The sequence below is a fragment of the Gavia stellata genome, unplaced genomic scaffold, assembly GCF_030936135.1.
Source record: "Gavia stellata isolate bGavSte3 unplaced genomic scaffold, bGavSte3.hap2 HAP2_SCAFFOLD_106, whole genome shotgun sequence".
NCBI lineage: Eukaryota > Metazoa > Chordata > Aves > Gaviiformes > Gaviidae > Gavia > Gavia stellata.
In genome coordinates, this window is record NW_026776592.1 from 71,067 (window position 1) to 92,012 (window position 20,946).

The window sequence follows — 20,946 nt, forward strand, 5'->3', positions numbered from 1 at the left end:
TGGTGCGTGACCAGTCAGCAGCGTCTTCCAGGCCGGCTGTATGGTTTTTGCGCCCGACGCTTTAACCGTGAGCGGTGTCGGATCCGGTCTGGCCCAAGGTGGCTGGAGCGGCTGCTGGTCTCTAGCGCCAGAGCGCCACAGGACAGCCCTGATGCCGCCTGCCTCACCGTGGCTGAGGACCACGGTGGGGTTCAACAAACACAGACATGGGGAAAACCACAGTCCTCCAAGGTGGCCTTGACCCACCTCCAAGACCTGTGGTTGGCCATGGGGCACCCATGGGTGCTGTGGGTCGCGATGGGGCACCCATAGGTCTCACGCAGCACCCATGGGTGGCTGAGGACCAACATGGGGTTCAACTAACACAGACATAAGGAAAACCACGGTCCTCCAAGGTGGCCTTGACCCAACTCCAAGGCCCATGGTTGGCCATGGGGCACCCATGGGGGCTGTGGGTCGCGATGGGGCACCCATACGTCTCATAGGGCACCCATGGGTCTCACGCGGCACCCATGGGTGGCTGAGGACCACCGTGGGGTTCAACAAACACAGACATGGGGAAAACCACAGTCCTCCAAGGTGGCCTTGACCCACCTCCAAGACCTGTGGTTGGCCATGGGGCACCCATGGGTGCTGTGGGTCGCAATGGGGCACCCATAGGTCTCACGCGGCACCCATGGGTGGCTGAGGACCAACATGGGGTTCAACTAACACAGACACGGAGAAAACCACGGTTCTCCAAGGTTGGCCTTGACCCACCTCCAAGACCTGTGGTTGGCCATGGGGCACCCATGGGGGCTGTGGGTCACAATGGGGCACCCATAAGTCTCACGGGGCACCCACGGGTGGCCGAGGACCAACATGGGGTTCAGCAAACACAGACATGGGGAAAACCACGGTCCTCCAAGGTTGGCCTTGACCCACCTCCAAGACCTGTGGTTGGCCATGGGGCACCCATGGGTGCTGTGTGTTGCGATGGGCACCCATAAGTCTCACAGGGCACCCATGGGTGGCTGAGGACCAACATGGGGTTCAACTAACACAGACACGAGGAAAACCACGGTCCTCCAAGGTGGCGTTGACCCACCTCCAAGACCTGTGGTTGGCCATGGGGCACCCATGGGTGCTGTGTGTTGCGATGGGGCACCCATAAGTCTCACAGGGCACCCATGGGTGGCTGAGGACCAACATGGGGTTCAACAAACACAGACACGAGGAAAAACACGGTCCTCCAAGGTGGCGTTGACCCACCTCCGCGGCCCTGTGGTCGGACAGGGAGCTCCCGCAGCCGGTTGGGGAGAGCACCCGCGGGTGCCGCGGTTGCTCAGCTGATGTAGACGCGGTGGAAGTCGTGGGCGCCGAAGGCGGCGTTGCACTTGGGGCACTTGCGCTGGCGCGTGTCGTAGCGGCTCTTGACGCACTCGAAGCAGAAGACGTGGAAGCACTTGGTGAGGACGGCGTCCTTCTTGCGGGCGTTGCAGCACGGGCAGGTCAGGCGGGCCTGGGGGCGGGGACAAGATGGCCGTCAGCCCCGCGGTGACACCCTACCGGACGTCTCCTGGCACCCATGGGTGCTCCGACCCAACCCCATGTTCTTCCAAGCCCGTGCTGAGGTCCTCCGAGCCCAGCCCCAGGTCCTCCAACCCTACGGGAGGTGGTGGGGAGGGCGGGACAAGATGGCCGTCAGCCCCGTTGGTGACACCCTACCGGCCGTCTCCTGGCACCCATGGGTGCTCCGGACCCAACCCCACGTTCTTCCAAGCCCGTGCTGAGGTCCTCCGAGCCCAGCCCCAGGTCCTCCAACCCTACGGGAGGTGGTGGGGAGGGCGGGACAAGATGGCTGACGGCCCCGGGGTGTGACCTGCAGCACCCATGGGTGCTCCGGCCCCAGCCGAGGTCCTCCAGCACCCACCCAAGGTCCTCCAAGCTACCCAAGGTCCTCCAGCCCCACCCAAGGTCCTCCACACCCATCTATGGGTCCTCCAGCCCCACCCAAGGTCCTCCAGCCCCACCCATGGGTCCTCCAGCACCCACCTATGGGTCCTCCAGCCCCACCCAAGGTCCTCCAGCACCCACCCAAGGTCCTCCAAGCCCACCCAGAGACCTCCAACCCCCACCCAGAGACCTCCAACCCCACCCAAAATCCTTCAGCACCCACCCATGGGTCCTCCAGCCCCACCCAAGGTTCTCCAAGCCCACCCAGAGACCTTCAGCACCCACCCATGGGTCCTCTAGCCCCACCCAAGGGTCCTCCAACACACACCCAAGGTCCTCCAAACCCACCCGGAGACCTCCAACCCCACCCAAAGTCCTCCAGCCCCACCCAAGGTCCTCCAGCACCCACCCATGGGTCCTCCAGCACCCACCCAAGGTTCTCCAAACCCACCCAGAGACCTTCAGCACCCACCCATGGGTCCTCTAGCCCCACCCAAGGGTCCTCCAACACCCACCCAAGGTCCTCCAAACCCACCCAGAGACCTCCAACCCCACCCAAAGTCCTCCAGCACCCACCCAAGGTCCTCCAGCACCCACCCAAGGTCCTCCAAGCCCACCCAGAGACCTCCAAGCCCACCCAAAATCCTTCAGCACCCACCCATGGGTCCTCCAGCCCCTATCCAAAGACCTCCAGCACCCACCCATGGGTCCTCCAACCCCACCCAAAGTCCTCCAGCCTCACCACAAGGTCCTCCAGCACCCATCCAGAGACCTCCAACCCCACCCAGAGACCTCCAACCCCACCCAAAATCCTTCAGCACCCACCCATGGGTCCTCCAGCCCCACCCAAGGGTCCTCCAACACCCACCCAAGGTTCTCCAAACCCACCCAGAGACCTCCAGCACCCATCCAGAGACCTCCAGCACCCATCCAGAGACCTCCAACCCCACCCAAAGTCCTCCAGCGCCCACCCATGGGTCCTCCAAGGTCCTCCAGCCACCTCGCCCAGCCGCCGGGAGCCCTGGGAGAAGGCGGGAGTGCCCCCCCCAACCCCACCCACCCCCTCCCCGGCACCCATGGGTGCCCCCCCCAACCCCCCACCGCACCCGATACTCCTTGATCTCCTCCTGGAGGATCTGGTCGGCGTCGGCGTAGACCTCCACCTTCCGCTGCTTCTCCAGCTTCCGCCGCAGCTGCGACAGCTCCTCCTGCGGGGATGGGGGGCGATGACCCACGGCGGCACCGTGGGTCCCCGTAGACCCCTTATAGGTCCCTATAGACCCCCTATAGGTCCCCATAGACCCCCTACAGGTCCCTGCACACCTATAGGTCCCCACACACCTATAGGTCCCCACACACCTATAGGTCCCCACAGACCCCCTGTAGGGAACCACAGAGCCCCTATAGAGCCTCTACAGGAGCAACAAATCCCCTATAGATCTCTGCAGATCCCCTATAGATCCCCACAGACCCTCTATAGGGCCCAACAAAGCCTCTAACAACCCCACAGACCCCCTATAGAGACACCCAAAGCGTCTTTAAGTCCCCATAGATCTCCTATAAGATATCACAAAACCTTCTACATCTTCTATAGAACCCTATAACGTTCCTATAGAACCCCCCCCCCACCCTATATGGTTCCCTAACACCCCACACCAGCTGTATCTTCCCCCCCCAAACCCTATAGAACCCATAGGGTGCCATAGGGACCCTATAGAGTCCCACACAGTCCCCGAACCTTCCCACAAAGCCCCCCAGAGCCGGTGTAGAGCCCCATAAGGAACCCCCAGCCACCCTATAGCTGGCCCCAGCCACCCTATAGCCACCCCCAGGCACCCTATAGAGCCCATAGGGGTCCTACAGAGTCCCCCGAGTCCCTGAACCACCCCACAGGGCTCCTCAGAGTCCACAGCGCACCCCCACAGAGCCCCATAAGGACCCCCCAGCCACCCCATAGCCCCCGTATTTCCCCCCAGGCCCTCTATAGAATCCATAGGGTGCCTCGAGGCTCCTATGGAGTTCTCCCGGGCCCCCAAACAGCCCCACGGGGCCCCCCAAAACCCACACAACCCCCACAGAACCCCATAAAGAATCGCTACTCATTCCTTACGCACCCATAGACCGCCCCCCCAGGTCCCTATAGAGCTCACAGGGTGCTGTAGGCACCCTATAGAGTTCTCTGGACTCTACAGGGTGGTGTAGACACCCTATAGAGTTCTCCGGACTCTATAGGGCGGTGTAGGCACCCTATAGAGTTCTCTGGACTGTACGTGGTGGTGTAGGCACCCTATAGAGTTCTCTGGACTCTATAGGGCAGTATAGACACCCTATAGAGTTCTCCGGACTCTACATGGTGGTGTAGGCACCCTATAGAGTTCTCCGGACTCCATAGGGCGGTGTAGGCACCCTATACAGTTCTCTGGACTGTACAGGGTGGTGTAGGCACCCTATAGAGTTCTCCGGACTCTATAGGGCGGTGTAGGCACCCTATAGAGTTCTCCGGACTCCATAGGGCGGTGTAGGCACCCTATACAGTTCTCCGGACTCTATACGGCGGTGTAGGCACCCTATAGAGTTCTCCGGACTCTATAGGCCGGTGTAGGCACCCTATAGAGTTCTCCGGACTCTATAGGGCGGTGTAGGCACCCTATACAGTTCTCCGGACTCTATAGGGCGGTGTAGGCACCCTATGCAGTTCTCCGGACTCTATACAGTGGTGTAGGCACCCTATAGAGTTCTCCGGACTCTATAGGGCGGTGTAGGCACCCTATAGAGTTCTCCGGACTCTATAGGGCGGTGTAGGCACCCTATAGAGTTGTCCGGACTCTATAGGGCGGTGTAGGCACCCTATACAGTTCTCCGGACTCTATAGGGCGGTGTAGGCACCCTATAGAGTTGTCCGGACTCTATAGGGCGGTGTAGGCACCCTATAGAGTTCTCCGGACTCTATAGGGCGGTGTAGACACCCTATAGAGTTCTCTGGACTCTATAGGGTGCTGTTCTCCGGACTCTATAGGGTGCTGTTCTCCGGACTCTACAGGGTGCTGTAGGCACCCTATAGAGTCCCGTGGACTCCCCAAACAGCCCCGGGGGGCACCCTACAGCCCACATAGCACCCTACAGAGCCCCCATAGCACCCCACACAGCCCCATAAGGACCCCCCCAGTGCCCCCACCCTGCGTCCCCCTATGGATGCTATAGGGGCCCCCCCTACCTGGGCCCGTTTGAGGCTGAGGGACTCCTTGTCCTTGGCGGCCCGGTTCTCAGTGGCGCAAGCCTGCAGCTCCCGCAGCCGCGCCTGGACGTGCTCCCCCTGCGCCCGCAGGTCCTCCGCCAGCTGCGCCGCTTCCACCGCCTGCACGGCCGGACGCATGGGTCCCCTTCCTCGGGGAATGGGGTGTCCCCCCCACTCATCTCCCGCTCCCCAAATCCCAACACCCCCATTAGCAGGGTCCCCCCACATCACCCCGACACCGGGGTCACCCCGTTTCCTCCCTCCCGGAACCCCGGGTGCTCCCCGCCACCCTCAAGCCCTTGAGATGTGGCTCCAAGGTGGGACCAGGAGAAGGTTCCTGGACACCTGGGTCCCCACGGCGAGCTCCAAGGGTGTCATCGCCCGGACCCCTGGCTGCCCCCAGACACCTGGGTCCCACCCGGATACCTGGGTGCCCCCCTGGACCCCTGGGTGCCCCCCTAGACACCTGGGTGCCCCCCGCCACCATCAAGCCATTGAGATGTGGCTCCAAGGTGCGACCAGGAGAAGGTTCCTGGACACCTGGGTCCTCATGGAGAGGTCCAAGGGTGTCATCACCTGGACCCCTGGGTGCCCCCAGATGCCTGGATCCCACCCGGATGCCTGGGTGCCCCCCCGAACACCTGGGTGCCCCCCTTTCCCACCTTCCTCTTGTTGAGCTCCAGAGCTTGGGAGCGCAGGGCCAACTCCTTCTCCACCGCCGCCAGACTGCTCTGCAGCCCCCGCTCCTTCTCCTCCAGCTTCTGCACCACCAGCAACTGGGCGTCCACCTGGGGATGACACCCACCACGGACGCTTGGGTGCCCCCCCCCACGTCCACGGGTCCCCCCAAGATGCTGGGGTACCCCCAAAACACCTGCGTCCCCCCCCCAGATGCTGGGGTCGCCCCCCAGACATCTGGGTCCCACCTGGGTCTTGATGGTGAGAACCTTCTCCACCACCTCAACCTTCTCCTGCCCACCGGCGTCCCTCCAGCCCCACAACCACCGGGGTCCCCCCAGAAATCGGGGTCCCCCCAAATCCCCCCTGGACATCTGGGTTCCCCTGGACCTCCCCAGACACCTGGGTGCCCCCCAAGACACCTGGGTCCCACCTGGGTCTTGATGGTGAGAACCTTCTCCACCACCTCAACCTTCTCCTGACCACCTAGGTGCCTCCAGCCCCCCAACCACCGGGGTCCCCCCAAAAATCGGGGTCCCCCCAAATCCCTGCTGGACATCTGGGTCTCCCTGGACCTCCCCGGACACCTGGGTGCCCCCCGAGATGTGTGGGTCCCACCTGGGTCTTGATGGTGAGAACCTTCTCCACCACCTCAACCTTCTCCTGCCCACCTACGTCCCTCCAGCCCCCCAACCACTGGGGTCCCCCCAAAAATCGGGGTCCCCCCAAATCCTCCTGGACCTCCCCAGACACCTGGGTGCCCCCCAAGACATCTGGGTCCCACCTAAACCTTAATGGTGAGAACCTTCTCCACTACCTCAACCTTCTCCTGCCCACCTACATCCCTCCAGCCCCCCAACCACCGGGGTCCCCCCAAAAATCGGGGTCCCCCCAAATCCTCCTGGACCTCCCCAGACACCTGGGTGCCCCCCAAGACATCTGGGTCCCACCTAAACCTTAATGGTGAGAACCTTCTGCACCACCTCAACCTTCTCCTGCCCACCTGCGTCCCTCCAGCCCCCCAACCACCGGGGTCCCCCCAAAAATGGGGGTCCCCCCAAATCGCCCCGGCTCCCACCTGAGCCTTGAGGGCGAGGACCTGCTCGGCCAACTCGTCCTTCTCCTCCCGCAGCAGCTTGTGGATCTGGTTGGCCTTAATCCTCTCCGACATCAGCTTGAAGTTGGCGTCGTCCTTCTCCCGCAGCTGCTGCAGCAGCCGCAGGTTCTGCTCCTGCATGTCCTCGAAGGCCTGACCCGTCACGTCCATCTCCGACAGCAGCGCCTCCTCCTCCTGCCCCGCCCCGGGGTGGGGCCGCAACATGGCCGCCGTCAGGGCCACGCCCCAAGACCCCCTCCCTGCCCCGCCCTGAAGCCGGGCGGCGGCGGCGCGCCGGTGACCTCGTGAGCCTCGCCCCGCCACGGGCGCATCCCGCCCGCCGGCGCGGAGGCGGAGAGCCCTTGCGGCATCGCGAGCCGCGGCGTAGGAGGCGCTGATGATGTCACGCGGCCCGCCTGTGATGTCAGAAGGACCGCCCAGCAACCCTAAAGGCTGCTCCCCCGCCCCTGTCGCCGACGTTTCCTCTCCCCGTCTTTTACCGACCGATAAAAACACGCTGATGACGTCACAGCCTCTATCTATGACCTCATCAGACACGCCTATGACATCACACTGCCCACCCCCCCGCCGCCGTGAGCCCCGCCCACCCCCCATCCCCTAACCCCCACGTCTCCCACTGACTCCTCCCTTAGAGGCCACGCCCCTCGGAACCAGGCCACGCCCTCCAGGACCAAGCCACGCCCCCATAGGCTTGCCCTGGGGGGAAACCACGCCCCCCGATGCCACAGGCCACGCCCCCAATGCCACAGGCCACGCCTACTGCCCCATCAGACCACACCCCTTCCCATAACATCACCCCCACAAGCCACACCCCCCGAAGCCCCGCCCCTTTCATATGACCCCCCCCACCCCAAAGGCCCTGCCCATCCCTTAGGCCCTGCCCCCTCCACGCCCACCAAGGCCCTGCCACCCCGAGGCCCCGCCCCTCCCACCCCAGCCACACCCCCAATCCCTAGGCCACACCCCCTCCCTGCTAACCGGCCACCACATAGGCCCAAGGCCACGCCCCCTCCCTTAAAGCCACGCCCCCACCCTCACCTCCCTCCTTTCCCCGGGTGAAGCCCCGCTCCCCCGAGTCCCGCCCCCCACCCCGGCCACACCCCCTCCCCTAAGGCCACGCCTTCCCTTAAGGCCACACCCCCTCCCTCATCTCCCTCCTTTCTTCGGGCTAAGCCCCCCGAGGCCCCGCCCCTTCCACCCCGGCCACACCCCCTCCCCTAAGGCCACGCCCCCTCCTCCCTCAACTCCCTCCTTCCCCTGCAGCCCCCTTTCCCCGGGTGACCCCGCCCCCCCGAGGCCCCGCCCCTCCCACACCCCCTCCCCTAAGACCACGCCCCCTCCCCTAAGACCACGCCCCCTCCTCCCTCCTTCCCCTGCAGTCTCATTTCCCCAGGCAAAGCCCCGCCCCCGAGGCCCCGCCCCTCCCACACCCCCTCCCCTAAGACCACGCCCCCTCCCCTAAGACCACGCCCCCTCCTCCCTCCTTCCCCTGCAGTCTCATTTCCCCAGGCGAAGCCCCGCCCCCCCGAGGCCCCTCCCCTCCCACACCCCCTCCCCTAAGGCCACACCCCCACCCTCATCTCCCTCCTTTCCTCGGGCTAAGCCCTCCGAGGCCCCGCCCCTCCCATCCCTAAGGGCACGCCCCCTACCTTAAGGCCCCGCCCCCGGCCTTAAAGCCACGCCCCCTCCTCCCTCCTTCCCCTGCAGCCTCCTTTCCCCAGGTGAAGCCCCGCCCCCCAGGCCCCACCCCTCCCACCCGGCCCCGCCCCCTCCCTCAAGACCACGCCCCCTCCCTCAAGACCACGCCCCCTCCTCCCTCCCCTCCCTCCTTCCCCTGCAGCCTCCTTTCCCCAGGTGAAGCCCCGCCCCCGTGCAAAGCCCCGCCCCCCAGGCCCCACCCCCCGGAGGCCCCGCCCCCCGGAGGCCCCGCCCACCTGCTTGGTGGCGGCCAGCTTGCGCTGGAGGTGCTCGATCTGCTCCTCGGCGTGGCGCAGGCGCCGCAGGGCCTCCTCGTCCGCCAGCTTCTTGCTCTCCCGCCGCTCCCGCTCCTCCAGCTCCCGCGCCCGTCCCCGCAGCTCCTCCGCCTGCCGCCGGCGGGGAGGGGGCGGACCGTGACCTCACCGCGCCTGGTACGTGACGTCACGCTGCCGCCACGGCCCCCCCGTCCCCCCCAACCCCCATAGCCGGTGGAAGGAGGGAACGGCGTGAGGGAACGAGGCGAGGGAACGAGGCGAGGGAATGAGATGAAGGGAACGACGTGAGGGAACGACGTGAGGGAATGAGATGAAGGGAACGGCGTGAGGGAACGAGGTGAGGGAACGACATGAGGGAATGAGATGAGGGAACGGCGTGAGGGAACGAGGTGAGGAAATGACGTGAGGGAACGAGGTGAGGGAATGACGTGAGGGAACGAGGTGAGGGAACGAGGTGAGGGAATGACGTGAGGGAACGAGGTGAGGGAATGACGTGAGGGAACGAGGTGAGGGAACGACGTGAGGGAACGACGTGAGGGAACGGCACACGAGGGAACGGCACACGAGGGAACGGCACACGAGGGAACGAGACGAGACAATGAGGGAATGGTGTGAGGGAACGGCGCGAGGGAATGACATGAGGGAACGGCGCGAGGGAACGGTGCGAGAGAATGAGATGAGGGAACGATATGAGGGAATGAGATGAGGGAACGATATGAGGGAATGAGATGAGGGAACGATATGAGGGAATGACGTGAGGGAACGAGGTGAGGGAATGACGTGAGGGAACGAGGTGAGGGAATGACGTGAGGGAACGAGACGAGGCAACGGTGTGACATAATGGCATAAGGTAACGAGGTGAGGCAACGCTGTGAGGAAACGGCGTGAGATCATGGCGTGAGATAACGACGCGACGTAACGAGCTGAGGTAACGTGATGAGGTAACGGCAGGAGGCAATGGGGTGAGGGAACGGCGTGAGGGAACAGCGCAAGATCATGGCGTGAGGTAACGAGGTGAGGTAACGAGGTAAGGAACAGTGTGAGATAACGAGATGCGGTAATGAGGGAAGGGAATGGTGTGAGGTCATGGCATGAGATAACGAGATGCGGTAACGAGATGAGGGAACAGCGTGAGGTAATGAGATGCGGTAATGAGGTAAAGGAACAGCGTGAGGTCATGGCGCGAGGTAACGAGATGCGGTAACGAGGGAAGGGAATGGCGTGAGGTCGTGGCGTGAGGTAACGAGGTGAGGGAACAAGGTAAGGGAACAGTGTGAGGTAACGAGATACGGTAACGAGGTGAGAGAACAGCGTGAGGTCATGGCGTGAGGTAACGAGGTGAGGTAACGAGGTGAGGGAACAGCGTGAGGTAACGAGATGCGGTAACGAGGGAAGGGAATGGTGTGAGATCATGGCGTGAGGTAACGAGAGAAGGGAACGGTGTGAGGTCATGGCATGAGGTAACGACATGCGGTAACAAGATAAGGGAACGGCGTGAGGGAACGAGACGAGGGAACGGCGTGAGGGAACGGCGTGAGGGGACGCGCGCCTCAGCGGCCCTGACCTCCGCCTTGCTCTTCCTCTCGGCCGCCATCAGCTGCACCTTGTCCCGCTGCTCCTTGGGGGCCGACTTGTACATGTCCAGCAGCAGCTTCATCTCCTTCTGGCTCTCCTGCGCCTTCCTACCGCCATCTTTCCACCTCATTTCCAGCTCGTTTACATCTCATTTACATCTCATTTCCCTCCCGCCGCCCGCACAACCCCCCAGCCCCCCTTTAACAGCCCCCCCCCACCCCCAATAACCCCCCAGACCCCCCCAAACCCCCCTCACCGCCCCCCACAACCGGACCCCCCCTCACTTGAGCTCCCCCCGCAGCTGCTTGAGGACCTCCGAATCCTTCTTCTTGCCTTCCTCCGGGGGACCTTTGGGGCGCTCCCGCTCCCGCAGCCGTTCCCGTTCCCGATCCGGAACCCCCCGGGAAGCTCCGGGGGGACGGGGGGGAACCGGGGGGGGTTCCTTTACCCGGAGCGGAGGGGGCTGCGCCGGGGGGGGCGCGGCGGCGGGAACCGGGGGGGCGGCGGGAGGTGGCAGCTCCTCTTCCTCCGGCGGTCGCCGCGGAGGGGGCGCCTCCGGTGGGGCGGGGGTGAGGGCCGCCTCCCGCTTGGGCTCCGGGGGGGCGGGGCCTGGCGGGGCCACGCCCTCTTCCTCCTTGACGGGGGCGGGGCCCGGGGCTCCCCCGGTAGGCGTGGTCTCCTCTGGGGGCGGGGCAGCGGCGGTGGGTGGGGGCGGAGGGGGCGGAGCGCTGCCTTGAGGGGGCGGGGCGCCGCTGGCTTGGAGGCGGAGCTAGTGGAGGGAGGGCGGGGTTAGCAGCCCCCCCCCGTTTTAAGAGGGGCGTGCCTCTGCGCCCCGCCCTCATGGGGCTCCACCCCCTTAAAAGGGGCGAGCCCAAGCCCCGCCCCCTCGGTGGGGCCCACCCAGCCATCGCTGCCCCAGCCCTTTTAAGACCCGCCCCACCTGCGTGGCCCCGCCCCCTCGGTGGCAACAAGCGCCCAATCCTGCCTCTAGGCCTCACCCCGCCCTCTTAAAGGGGCAACAGCCAATCGCCACTCTGCACACCCGCCCCACCCAAGGCGGGCTGGCCCCGCCTCCCTCACCATAACCCCGCCCCCTTAAAGGCGCCACACACCCCAACGGGACACACCCCCCCCCCTCTTAAAGGGGCTACGCCACCCAATCCTCACTGAGCCATGCGGTGGGGCGCCGCCCCACCCCTTCAAAGGGCCCCACCCCCAGAAGCCCCGCCCCCCCGCGGGCCCCGCCCACCTTGTTGATCTCGGCCTGCACCTCCCGCAGCTTCCGCTTGTAGCGCTGGACGTCGCCCTTCAGCTGGTGGTTGTGGTTCTGCAGGCTGCTGATCAGGTGCCGCATCTCCCGGTTGATGGGCCCTGCGGATATGGGGGGGGGACACCTGGGGGTCGGGGGGGGCACCCTTGTGCAGCCACACCCCCCCCCCCCCCAGCGTCACGCAGGGTCATAGAGACCGGGGGAAGAGGGAGCAGAGCGGTCTGCGGTGTTGGCACCGGAGAGTTGGGGGGGGGCACCATGGAGGGGGGGGAGGACTGTCCTAGAGAGCGCCCCCCCCCCCCCCCAATAGAGCTTTGGGAGGACCATCCCAGAGCGCCCCCCCCCCCCCCATGGAGGACCATCCCAGAGCGCCCCCCCACCATGGAGGACCATCCCAGAGCGCCCCCCCCGCCATGGAGGACCATCCCAGAGCGCCCCCCCCTGCCATGGAGGACCATCCCAGAGCACCCACCATAGAGATGTTGGAGGACCATCCCAGAGCGCCCCCCCCCCCCCCCCCGCCATGGAGGACCATCCCAGAGCGCCCCCCTCCGCCACGGAGGACCATCCCAGAGCGCCCCCCTCCGCCACGGAGGACCATCCCAGAGCACCCCCCGCCACCATGGAGGACCATCCCAGAGCGCTCCCCCCTGCCATGGAGGACCATCCCAGAGCGCCCCCCCTGCCATGGAGGACCATCCCAGAGCGCCCCCTCCTCCAGGGCCCCCCCTCCCCTCTCTCCCCGGCAGCTCCTCCAGGGAGGCCGCGGGTGCCATGGTGGGTGCTGTGGGAGCTGTGGTGGGTGCTGTGGGTGCCATGGTGGGTGCTGTGGGAGCCGCGGCGGTTCTCACCCGCCTGTTCGTTGGCCGCCAGGTTCTGCTCGAACTCGATGCGCAGCATCTCGTACTCCTTCCGCACCTGCGCCAGCGTGTCCTCCAGCTGGATCACCTCCGTCCGCAGCCGCTTCTGCACCCCAGCTCGTCACTCTGCCCCGGCACGGCGGGGACAGACAGGGGACACGGGGGACAGACAGGGACAGACACACCGTAGGTCAGCGCCACTGCAGCCGCCATCTTGGGCGGCCACGAGCTGGACACCAGGTCAACCCCTGAGCCCCCAGGACCAAGGGAGACCCCAGGGAGCCCCCAGGACATTTGGGGACACTTGGGGACACCTCAGGGACACTCGGGACACCTCAGGGACACCATGACCCACCTCCACGTTCTCAATATTATGGAGGCGGCCATCTTGGATGGCCAACGGTTGGACGCTGTGATGTCCTGTGACCCCCAGGACCAAGGGGACACCCCGGGGAGCCCCCAGGACATTTGGGGACACTTGGGGACACTCAGGGACACTTGGGGACACCAAGACCCACCTCCACCTTCTCAATATTATGGAGGCGGCCATCTTGGACGGTCAACGGTTGGACACCGTGACGTCCCGTGACCCCCAGGACCAAGGGGACACCCCGGGGAGCCCTCAGGATATTTGGGGACACCTCGGGGACACCTCAGGACACTTGGGGACACCTCAGGGCCACCATGACCCACCTCCATGTTCTCAATATTATGGAGGCGGCCATCTTGGATGGCCAACGGTTGGACGCTGTGACGTCCCGTGACCCCAGGACCAAGGGACATCCCGGGGAGCCCCCAGGACATTTGGGGACACTCGGGGACACTCGGGGACACCTCGGGGACACTTCAAGGCCACCAAGACCCACCTCCACCTTCTCAACATGGTGGAGGCGGCCATCTTGGACGGCCAACAGTTGGACGCCGTGACGTCCCATGACCCCCAGGACCAAGGGGACACCCCGGGGAGCCCCCAGGACATTTGGGGACACCTCGGGGACACCTCGGGGACACTCGGGACACCTCGGGGACACTTGGGACACCTCAGGGCCACCATGACCCACCTCCACGTTCTCAATATTATGGAGGCGGCCATCTTGGACGGCCAACGGTTGGACACCGTGACGTCCCATGACCCCCAGGACCAAGGGGACACCCCGGGGAGCCCCCAGGACATTTGGGGACACTTGGGGACACCTCAGGGACACTTGGGGACACCAAGACCCACCTCCACCTTCTCAATATTATGGAGGCGGCCATCTTGGATGGCCAACGGTTGGACGCTGTGACGTCCTGTGACCCCAGGACCAAGGGACACCCCAGGGAGCCCCCAGGACATTTGGGGACACTTGGGACACCTCAGGGACACTTGGGGACACCAAGACCCACCTCCACCTTCTCAATATTATGGAGGCGGCCATCTTGGACGGCCAACGGTGGACACCGTGACGTCCCGTCACCCCAGGACCAAGGGGACACCCCGGGGAGCCCCCAGGACCCTCGGGGACCCCTCGGGGACACTTGGGGACCCCTCGGGACGCGTCCCTCACCTCCATGTGCTCGATGTGGCGCAGGTGGCTGTTCTTGGTGGCAGGAGGAGGGCGCGAGCCTCGTCCAGCTGCGTCTTCACCTGGAGGCTCTCGTGGTAGAGGAGGGAGAACTGTGACTGCAGCACTTTGTACTCCAGCGTCTCCTTCACCGCCTCCTCCGGCAGCGAGCGCAGGGCCACCTGCGGGGACCGTCCCCAGCCGTGTCCTCCGGTGTCCCCCATGGCCCCGGTGTCCCCCCCCTTTCCCCGCCTCGTCCTCCCAGACGTCCCCGCTGTCCTCCCGGGTCCCCAAACGTCCCTGTTCGTGCCTCTGCGACAGGGCTGCATCGGCGGTGGCACCTTCTTGTCGCTAAATGTCCCCAGTGTCACCACAGTGTCCCCTCCTCCCCGGGTTCCTCAGGGACTCCCGTGTCCCCCGCCACGTCCCTGCTGTCCCCAATGTCCCCCACGTCCCTGATGTCCCCAGTGTCCCTGACGCCTGATGTCCCCAGTGTCCCAGATGTCCCCAGTGTCCCCCACGCCCCCGACGTCCCTGATGTCCCCCACATCCCTGATGTCCCCAGTGTCCCCCACGTCCTGATGTCCCCAGTGTCCCCAACGCCCCCGATGTCCCCAACGTCCCTGACGCCCCTGATGTCCCCCATGTCCCAGATGTCCCCAGTGTCCCCACGTCCCTGATGTCCCCCATGTTCCTGATGTCCCCAGTGTCCCCCACGTCCCTGATGTCCCCCATGTCCCCAACGCCCCCGATGTCCCCATCCCTGATGCCCGATGTCCCCCATGTCCAGATGTCCCCAGTGTCCCCCACACCCCTGATGTCCCATGTCCCTGATGTCCCCAATGTCCCCCACGTCCCCGATGCCCCTAATGTCCCCCACGTCCCGACGCCCCTAATGTCCCCCTTGTCACTGATGTCCCCCATGCCCCTGACGTCCCTGATGTCCCCCATGTCCCTGATGTCCCCACGTCCCCAACGCCCCTGATGTCCCCCACGTCCCCAACGCCCCTGATGTCCCCCACGTCCCTGATGTCCCCAATATCCCCCACGCCCCCGACGTCCCCAACGTCCCTGATTCCCGATGTCCCCCATGTCCCAGATGTCCCCAGTGTCCCCCACACCCCTGATGTCCTCCATGTCCCTGATGTCCCCCACGTCCCCAACGCCCCTGATGTCCCCATGTCCCTGATGTCCCCAATGTTCCCCTCATCCCCAACGCCCCTAATGTCCTCCATGTCCCCGACGCCCCTGATGTCCCCATGTCCCTGATGTCCCCAATGTCCCCCTCATCCCCAACACCCCTAATGTGCCCCACGTCCCTGATGTCCCCATGTCCTGGTGTCCCCAACGTCCCCCTCGTCACTGATGTCCCCCACGTCCCCGACGTCCCCCATCTCCCCCACATCCCTGATGCCCCCAACGCGTGTGTGTCCCCCCCCCACCCCGCCATGTCCCCAACGTCCCCGACGCCGTCCCCGCGTCACCTTGAGGCGCTCGTGCTGCGCACGGCTTGCTGGAGCTCCTGCTGCAGCTTCTCCAGCTCCGCCATCCGGCTGTTGGCCAGTTCCTGGTTCCCCTCCAGCTCCGCGTTCAGCATCTCAAACTTGGGGGGGGGGGGGTCCCCCAAAATCTTGGGGTCACCCCAAAACCCAACGACACCCCCCAGACCCCCCCCCAAACCTCTTGGACACCCCCAAACCTCTGGGACACATCCCAAGCCCCCCCCAGCTCTGGCGTTCAGCATCTTGAACTAGGGGGGGGTCCCCCCAAAATCTGGGGGTCACCCCAAAAAAAACCCACTGCGACCCCCCCAAAACTCTGCCAGCCCCCCAAATCTCCCCCAGACCCCCCAAAATGTCCCCCAAGCCCCCCAGGGACCCCCTTGAGCCCCCAAATCTCCCCCAGGACCCCCCCAGGGTCTCCCCAACCTCTCCCAGACCCCCCAAAATGTCCCCCAAGCCCCCCAGGGACCCCCTTGAGCCCCCCAAATCTCCCCCAGGACCCCCCCAGGGTCCCCCCAGCCTCTCCCAGACCCCCCAAAATGTCCCCCAAGCCCCCCAGGGACCCCCAAACTCCCCCCAGGGACCCCCTTGAGCCCCCCCAAATCCCCCCCAGACCCTCTCAGGGCCCCCCCAACCTCCCCAGACCCCCCAAAATGTCCCCCAAGCCCCCCCAGGGACCCCCCAAATCCCCCTCCAGACCCCTCCCAGGGTCCCCCAAGCCCCCCCAAACACCCCCTTGAGTCCCCCAAATCCCCCCAGACCCTCCCAGGGTCACCCCAACACTCCCCCCAAAGGACCCCAACCCCCCAGTGACCCCCAAAGGCCCCTAAGAACACCCAACCCCCCCCCCCAGCACCCTGAGGGTCCCCCAGAGCCCCCCCAAACTGCCCCCACCACCCCAAAATTGCTCTAAGGGCCCTCATTGCCCCCCCAAACTGCCCCCACCACCCCAAAATTGCTCTAGGGGCCCTCATTGCCCCCCAAGAGCCCCCCCAAAATGCCCCCACCACCCCAAAACTGCTCTAGGGACCCTCGTTGCCCCAGACCCCCGGGGGGACCCCAGGCCCTCCCCCCCCGCCCGGCGCAGGGACTCACGGCGGGCGGCCAGACGGGCACCCATCTCCTGGGCGCGGCGGTGGCCCCCGCCAACCCCTCCACCAGGCGGGCGACGGCGGCGGGGGCGAAGGCCAGACGCGGGCGCAGGCGCAGTTCCCCCTCCTCGGGGCCGCTGCGGCTCAGCGCCGCCACGAAAGCCGCCGCCGGACCCCCCAAACGCCCCCCAACTCCTCCGGGGGGGGCGGGGGGGCGGCGGGTGGAGGGGGGGGTGGGGGAGCGCCGGGACCCCCCCACGGCTCTGTTGGGTGGGGGGGGATAGAGGGTGAGGCGCAATGGGAGCCAGCCCCCCAGCACCCATGGGTGCCCCCCACCACCCTCAATTCCCCCCCCCATGATTCCTAAAGAGCCCCCCCCCGCCCCCCAACAAACCTAATTGCCCCCCAACACCCCACTGCACCCCCCCCACCCCTAATTTCCCCCCCAGCACCCTTAAATTGCCCCCCCAGCACCCGAAACCACTCCGCAGGACTCGCCTGCTCTCCCAAAAGTGGCCCCCCAACCCCCAAGAGCCCCCCAAACTGCCCCCTCCACCCCAAAACTGCTCTAGGGACCCTCATTGCCCCCCAAGAGCCCCCCCAAACTGCCCCCACCACCCCAAAACTGCTCTAAGGGCCCTCATTGCCCCCCCAGAGCCCCCCCAAACTGCCCCCACCACCCCAAAATTGCTCTAAGGGCCCTCATTGCCCCCCCAAACTGCCCCCACCACCCCAAAATTGCTCTAGGGGCCCTCATTGCCCCCAAGAGCCCCCCCAAACTGCCCCCACCGCCCCAAAACTGCTCTAAGGGCCCTCATTGCCACCCAAGAGCCCCCCCAAACTGCCCCCACCACCCCAAAACTGCTCTAGGGACCCTCATTGCCCCCCAAGAGCCCCCCCAAACTGCCCCCACCACCCCAAAACTGCTCCAAAGGCCCTCATTGCCCCCAAGAGCCCCCCCAAACTGCCCCCACCGCCCCAAAACTGCTCTAAGGGTCCTTATTGCCACCCAAGAGCCCCCCCAAACTGCCCCCACCACCCCAAAACTGCTCTAAGGGCCCTCATCGCCCCCCAAGAGCCCCCCCAAACTGCCCCCACCACCCCAAAACTGCTCTAGGGATCCTCATTGCCCCCCAAGAGCCCCCCCAAAATGCCCCCACCACCCCAAAACTGCTCTAGGGACCCTCGTTGCCCCCCAAGAGCCCCCCCAGACTGCCCCCACCACCCCAAAACTGCTCTAGGGATCCTCATTGCCCCCCAAGAGCCCCCCCAAAATGCCCCCACCACCCCAAAACTGCTCTAGGGACCCTCGTTGCCCCCCAAGAGCCCCCCCAGACTGCCCCCACCACCCCAAAACTGCTCTAAGGGCCCTCATTGCCCCCCAAGAGCCCCCCCAAACTGCCCCACCACCCCAAAACTGCTCTAAGGGCCCTCATTGCCCCCCCAGAGCCCCCCCAAACTGCCCCCCACCACCCCGAAATTGCTCTAAGGGCCCTCATTGCCCCCCCAAACTGCCCCCACCACCCCAAAACTGCTCTAAGGGCCCTCATTGCCCCCCAAGAGCCCCCCCAGACTGCCCCCACCACCCCGAAATTTCCCCCAGGACCTTCAGTTATCCCCCCACGGTCTCCAGTTGATCCTCAAGAACCCCCATAGCCCCCCAAATTGTCCCTCATTAACCCCCACAGCCCCCCCCAAACTACCAACACCCCTAAATTGCTCCCCAGGCACCTTAAATGCCCCCCCAGGGCCTCAAATAGGACCCCAGCCCCCCAAGACCCCCTAAATTGCCCCCCCCTCCCCCAACAGCCCCCCAAATCCCCCCCCAGACCCCCCAATTGACACCCCAGCCCCACTCACCCCTCCTGTCGGCACCCTCGTCTCACCGGGAGGGGCTGGGGGGGGTTCGGGCCCCTCAGGTCGGGGTTCGGGGGATCCCCGGGGGGGGCAGGGGGTGCCCCCCCCTCCCCCTCGTAGCGCCGCAGCAGCGCCTGCACCTCCGTGTCCAGCTGGGGGGGGGAACAGGGGGGGGTCAGGGCACCCCCAAAAGGACCCCAGATGACTTTCAGGGCTCTAGGGCCAATTTTGGGGTCCCCCTCACACCTTCTGCCCCTCCCCGACCATTTTTGGGGCCCCCGGGGCTTATTTTGGGGGCCCAGACCCATTCGTGGGGTCCCCAAAACCGTTTTGGAACACTTCATCCACATCTATCGAACCAAGACAACCCAAAAGAGCCCAAGTGATTTTCGGGGTGCCCGGAGTGATTTTTGGGGTCCCCAATGCCATTTTTGGGTCCCTTCCGGTGTTTTCAAGCACTCCATCCACACTCACCGAGCTGGAACCACCCCCCCCCCCCCCCCAAGACCCCCCTAGAATCCCTCAGGCAACTTTTGGGGCACTCGGGCCAATTTTGGGGTCCCTTCACAACATTCTGAGGGTCCCCAGACCCACTTCCGGGGTGCCCAGTACCATTTTTGGGACCCCAGACCCACTTTTGGGGTCCCCAGTACCATTTTTAGGGTCCCCAGTACCATTTTTGGGGTCCCCAGTACCACTTTCGGGGTCCCCAGACCCACTTCTGGGGTCCCCAGTACCATTTTTAGGGTCCCCAGACCCACTTCCGGGGTCCCCAGTACCATTTTCGGGGACCCCAGACCCACTTTCGGGGACCCCAGTACCATTTTCGGGGTCCCCAGACCACTTTCGGGGTCCCCAGTACCATTTCTGGGGTCCCCAGACCCATTTTCAGGGTCCCCAGTACCATTTTTGGGGTCCCCAGACCCACTTTCGGGGTCCCCAGTACCATTTCTGGGGTCCCCAGACCCACTTTCGGGGTCCCCAGACCCACTTTTGCAATCCTGGGGCTGATTTCTGAAGCGCTTTCAACCCTTTTTCAAACACCCCATTGGCGTCTCCCAAACTGGGATCCCCCGAAAAAACCCCAAGGGAGTTTTGGGGTGCTGGGAGCCATTTTGGGGTCCCCTGACAGCTTTTTGGGGTCCCCGAGGCCATTTTTGGGGTCCCTGAGGCCGTTTTTGGGGTCCCCGAGGCCGGTTTTGAGCCGCTTTCATCCCTTTTAAGCATCACGGCGCTCGGCTACAGCCCCGCGTCGGTTGGAGGGTCCGCCCCGGGGTTGGGGTTACCCTTGGCGGGTTTCGGGGTGCCGCGGTGGGGATTTGGGGGTGCCGCGGTGGGGATTTGGGGGTCCCCACCTGCCCCCAGAAGCGGTTAACCAGCAGGAGAGTGGCGTCGTCGGTGGCCTGCCGCTTCTCCAGCTTCTCGATGCGCTCGCGGAGCTCGTCCTCGCAGGCCTGCCGCTGCTCCAGCCGCTCGGCCAGCTTCTTGTTCTTGAACTGCAGCACCTTCAGGTCCATCTCCTCCTACGGGAGCACCCAAAAATTCGGGGGGGGGCACCCAAAAATTTGTGGGGGGGCACCCAAAAATTCGGGGGGGGGGCACCCAGGGGTCTGCGGTTGGCGGGGGCTGTACCCGGGTGTCCAGGAACCTGCCCCACATCCCACCTTAGACCCACATCTCGAGGGTTTGATGGTGGTGGGGGGCACCCAGTGGTTTGGGGGGGCACCCAGTGGTTTGGGGGGGCACCCAGTGGTGCGGGGGGGGCACCCAGGGGTCTGGGATTGGGGGTGTGGGGGGTGTGGGGCTGTACCCACCGTGGAGGAGATGCCGCCGAGACGCAGAGGTTCGATGAGGGTAGTGGGGGGCTGTTCCTCACGGGGGGGTTTCTTCTCGGGGGGGCCGCCCCCCCCATCACCGGCCCCCCGTTTCGCTCCCGCCCCCGACATGGGTTCTGCCTGGGGGGAGAGGGGGGTTATGGGGTGTTTGGGGGGGGGTTATGAGGGGGGAGAGGGGGTTATTGGGGTAACAGGGGGGGGGAAGAGGGGGGTGAGGGGCAGCAGGGGGGTATAGGAGGCACCGAAGGCCTATGGGGGGGAAACGGGGGGCCTAAGGGGGGGGGAAGGCGGCGGGATGAGCCGTTAATAGGGCTCAGGGGGTGGGTAAGGGGTGGGGGGGACGGGGGGGGGGGTCTATTGGGGGGGGGAGAGGGCTATAGGGGGTTATAAGGCGCTATAAGGCGCTATAAAGGGCTATAAGGGGCTATAAGGGCCCGGACCCCCCTCCCGCCCCTCAGCACCCACCGCCGCCTC

At 65.3% G+C, this 20,946-nt stretch overlaps 1 protein-coding gene across 1 annotated transcript; it reads right to left on the reverse strand.

The window, feature by feature from the left end:
* Positions 1–1,107: 1,107 nt before the first annotated feature.
* On the reverse strand, positions 1,108–20,596 carry LOC132321153 (E3 ubiquitin-protein ligase BRE1B-like). Its single transcript, XM_059834730.1, is given in 20 exon segments — positions 1,108–1,501; positions 3,042–3,143; positions 5,150–5,290; positions 5,833–5,958; positions 6,927–7,139; positions 8,900–9,049; positions 10,503–10,620; positions 10,798–10,994; positions 11,154–11,282; positions 11,763–11,884; positions 12,635–12,754; positions 12,757–12,769; positions 14,191–14,234; positions 14,237–14,369; positions 15,672–15,688; positions 15,691–15,790; positions 16,785–17,043; positions 18,641–18,789; positions 19,993–20,160; positions 20,452–20,596. Coding segments are annotated over 20 exon segments (2,610 nt in total). The 5' UTR covers positions 20,584–20,596; the 3' UTR covers positions 1,108–1,324.
* Between the last annotated feature and the right edge of the window lie 350 nt (positions 20,597–20,946).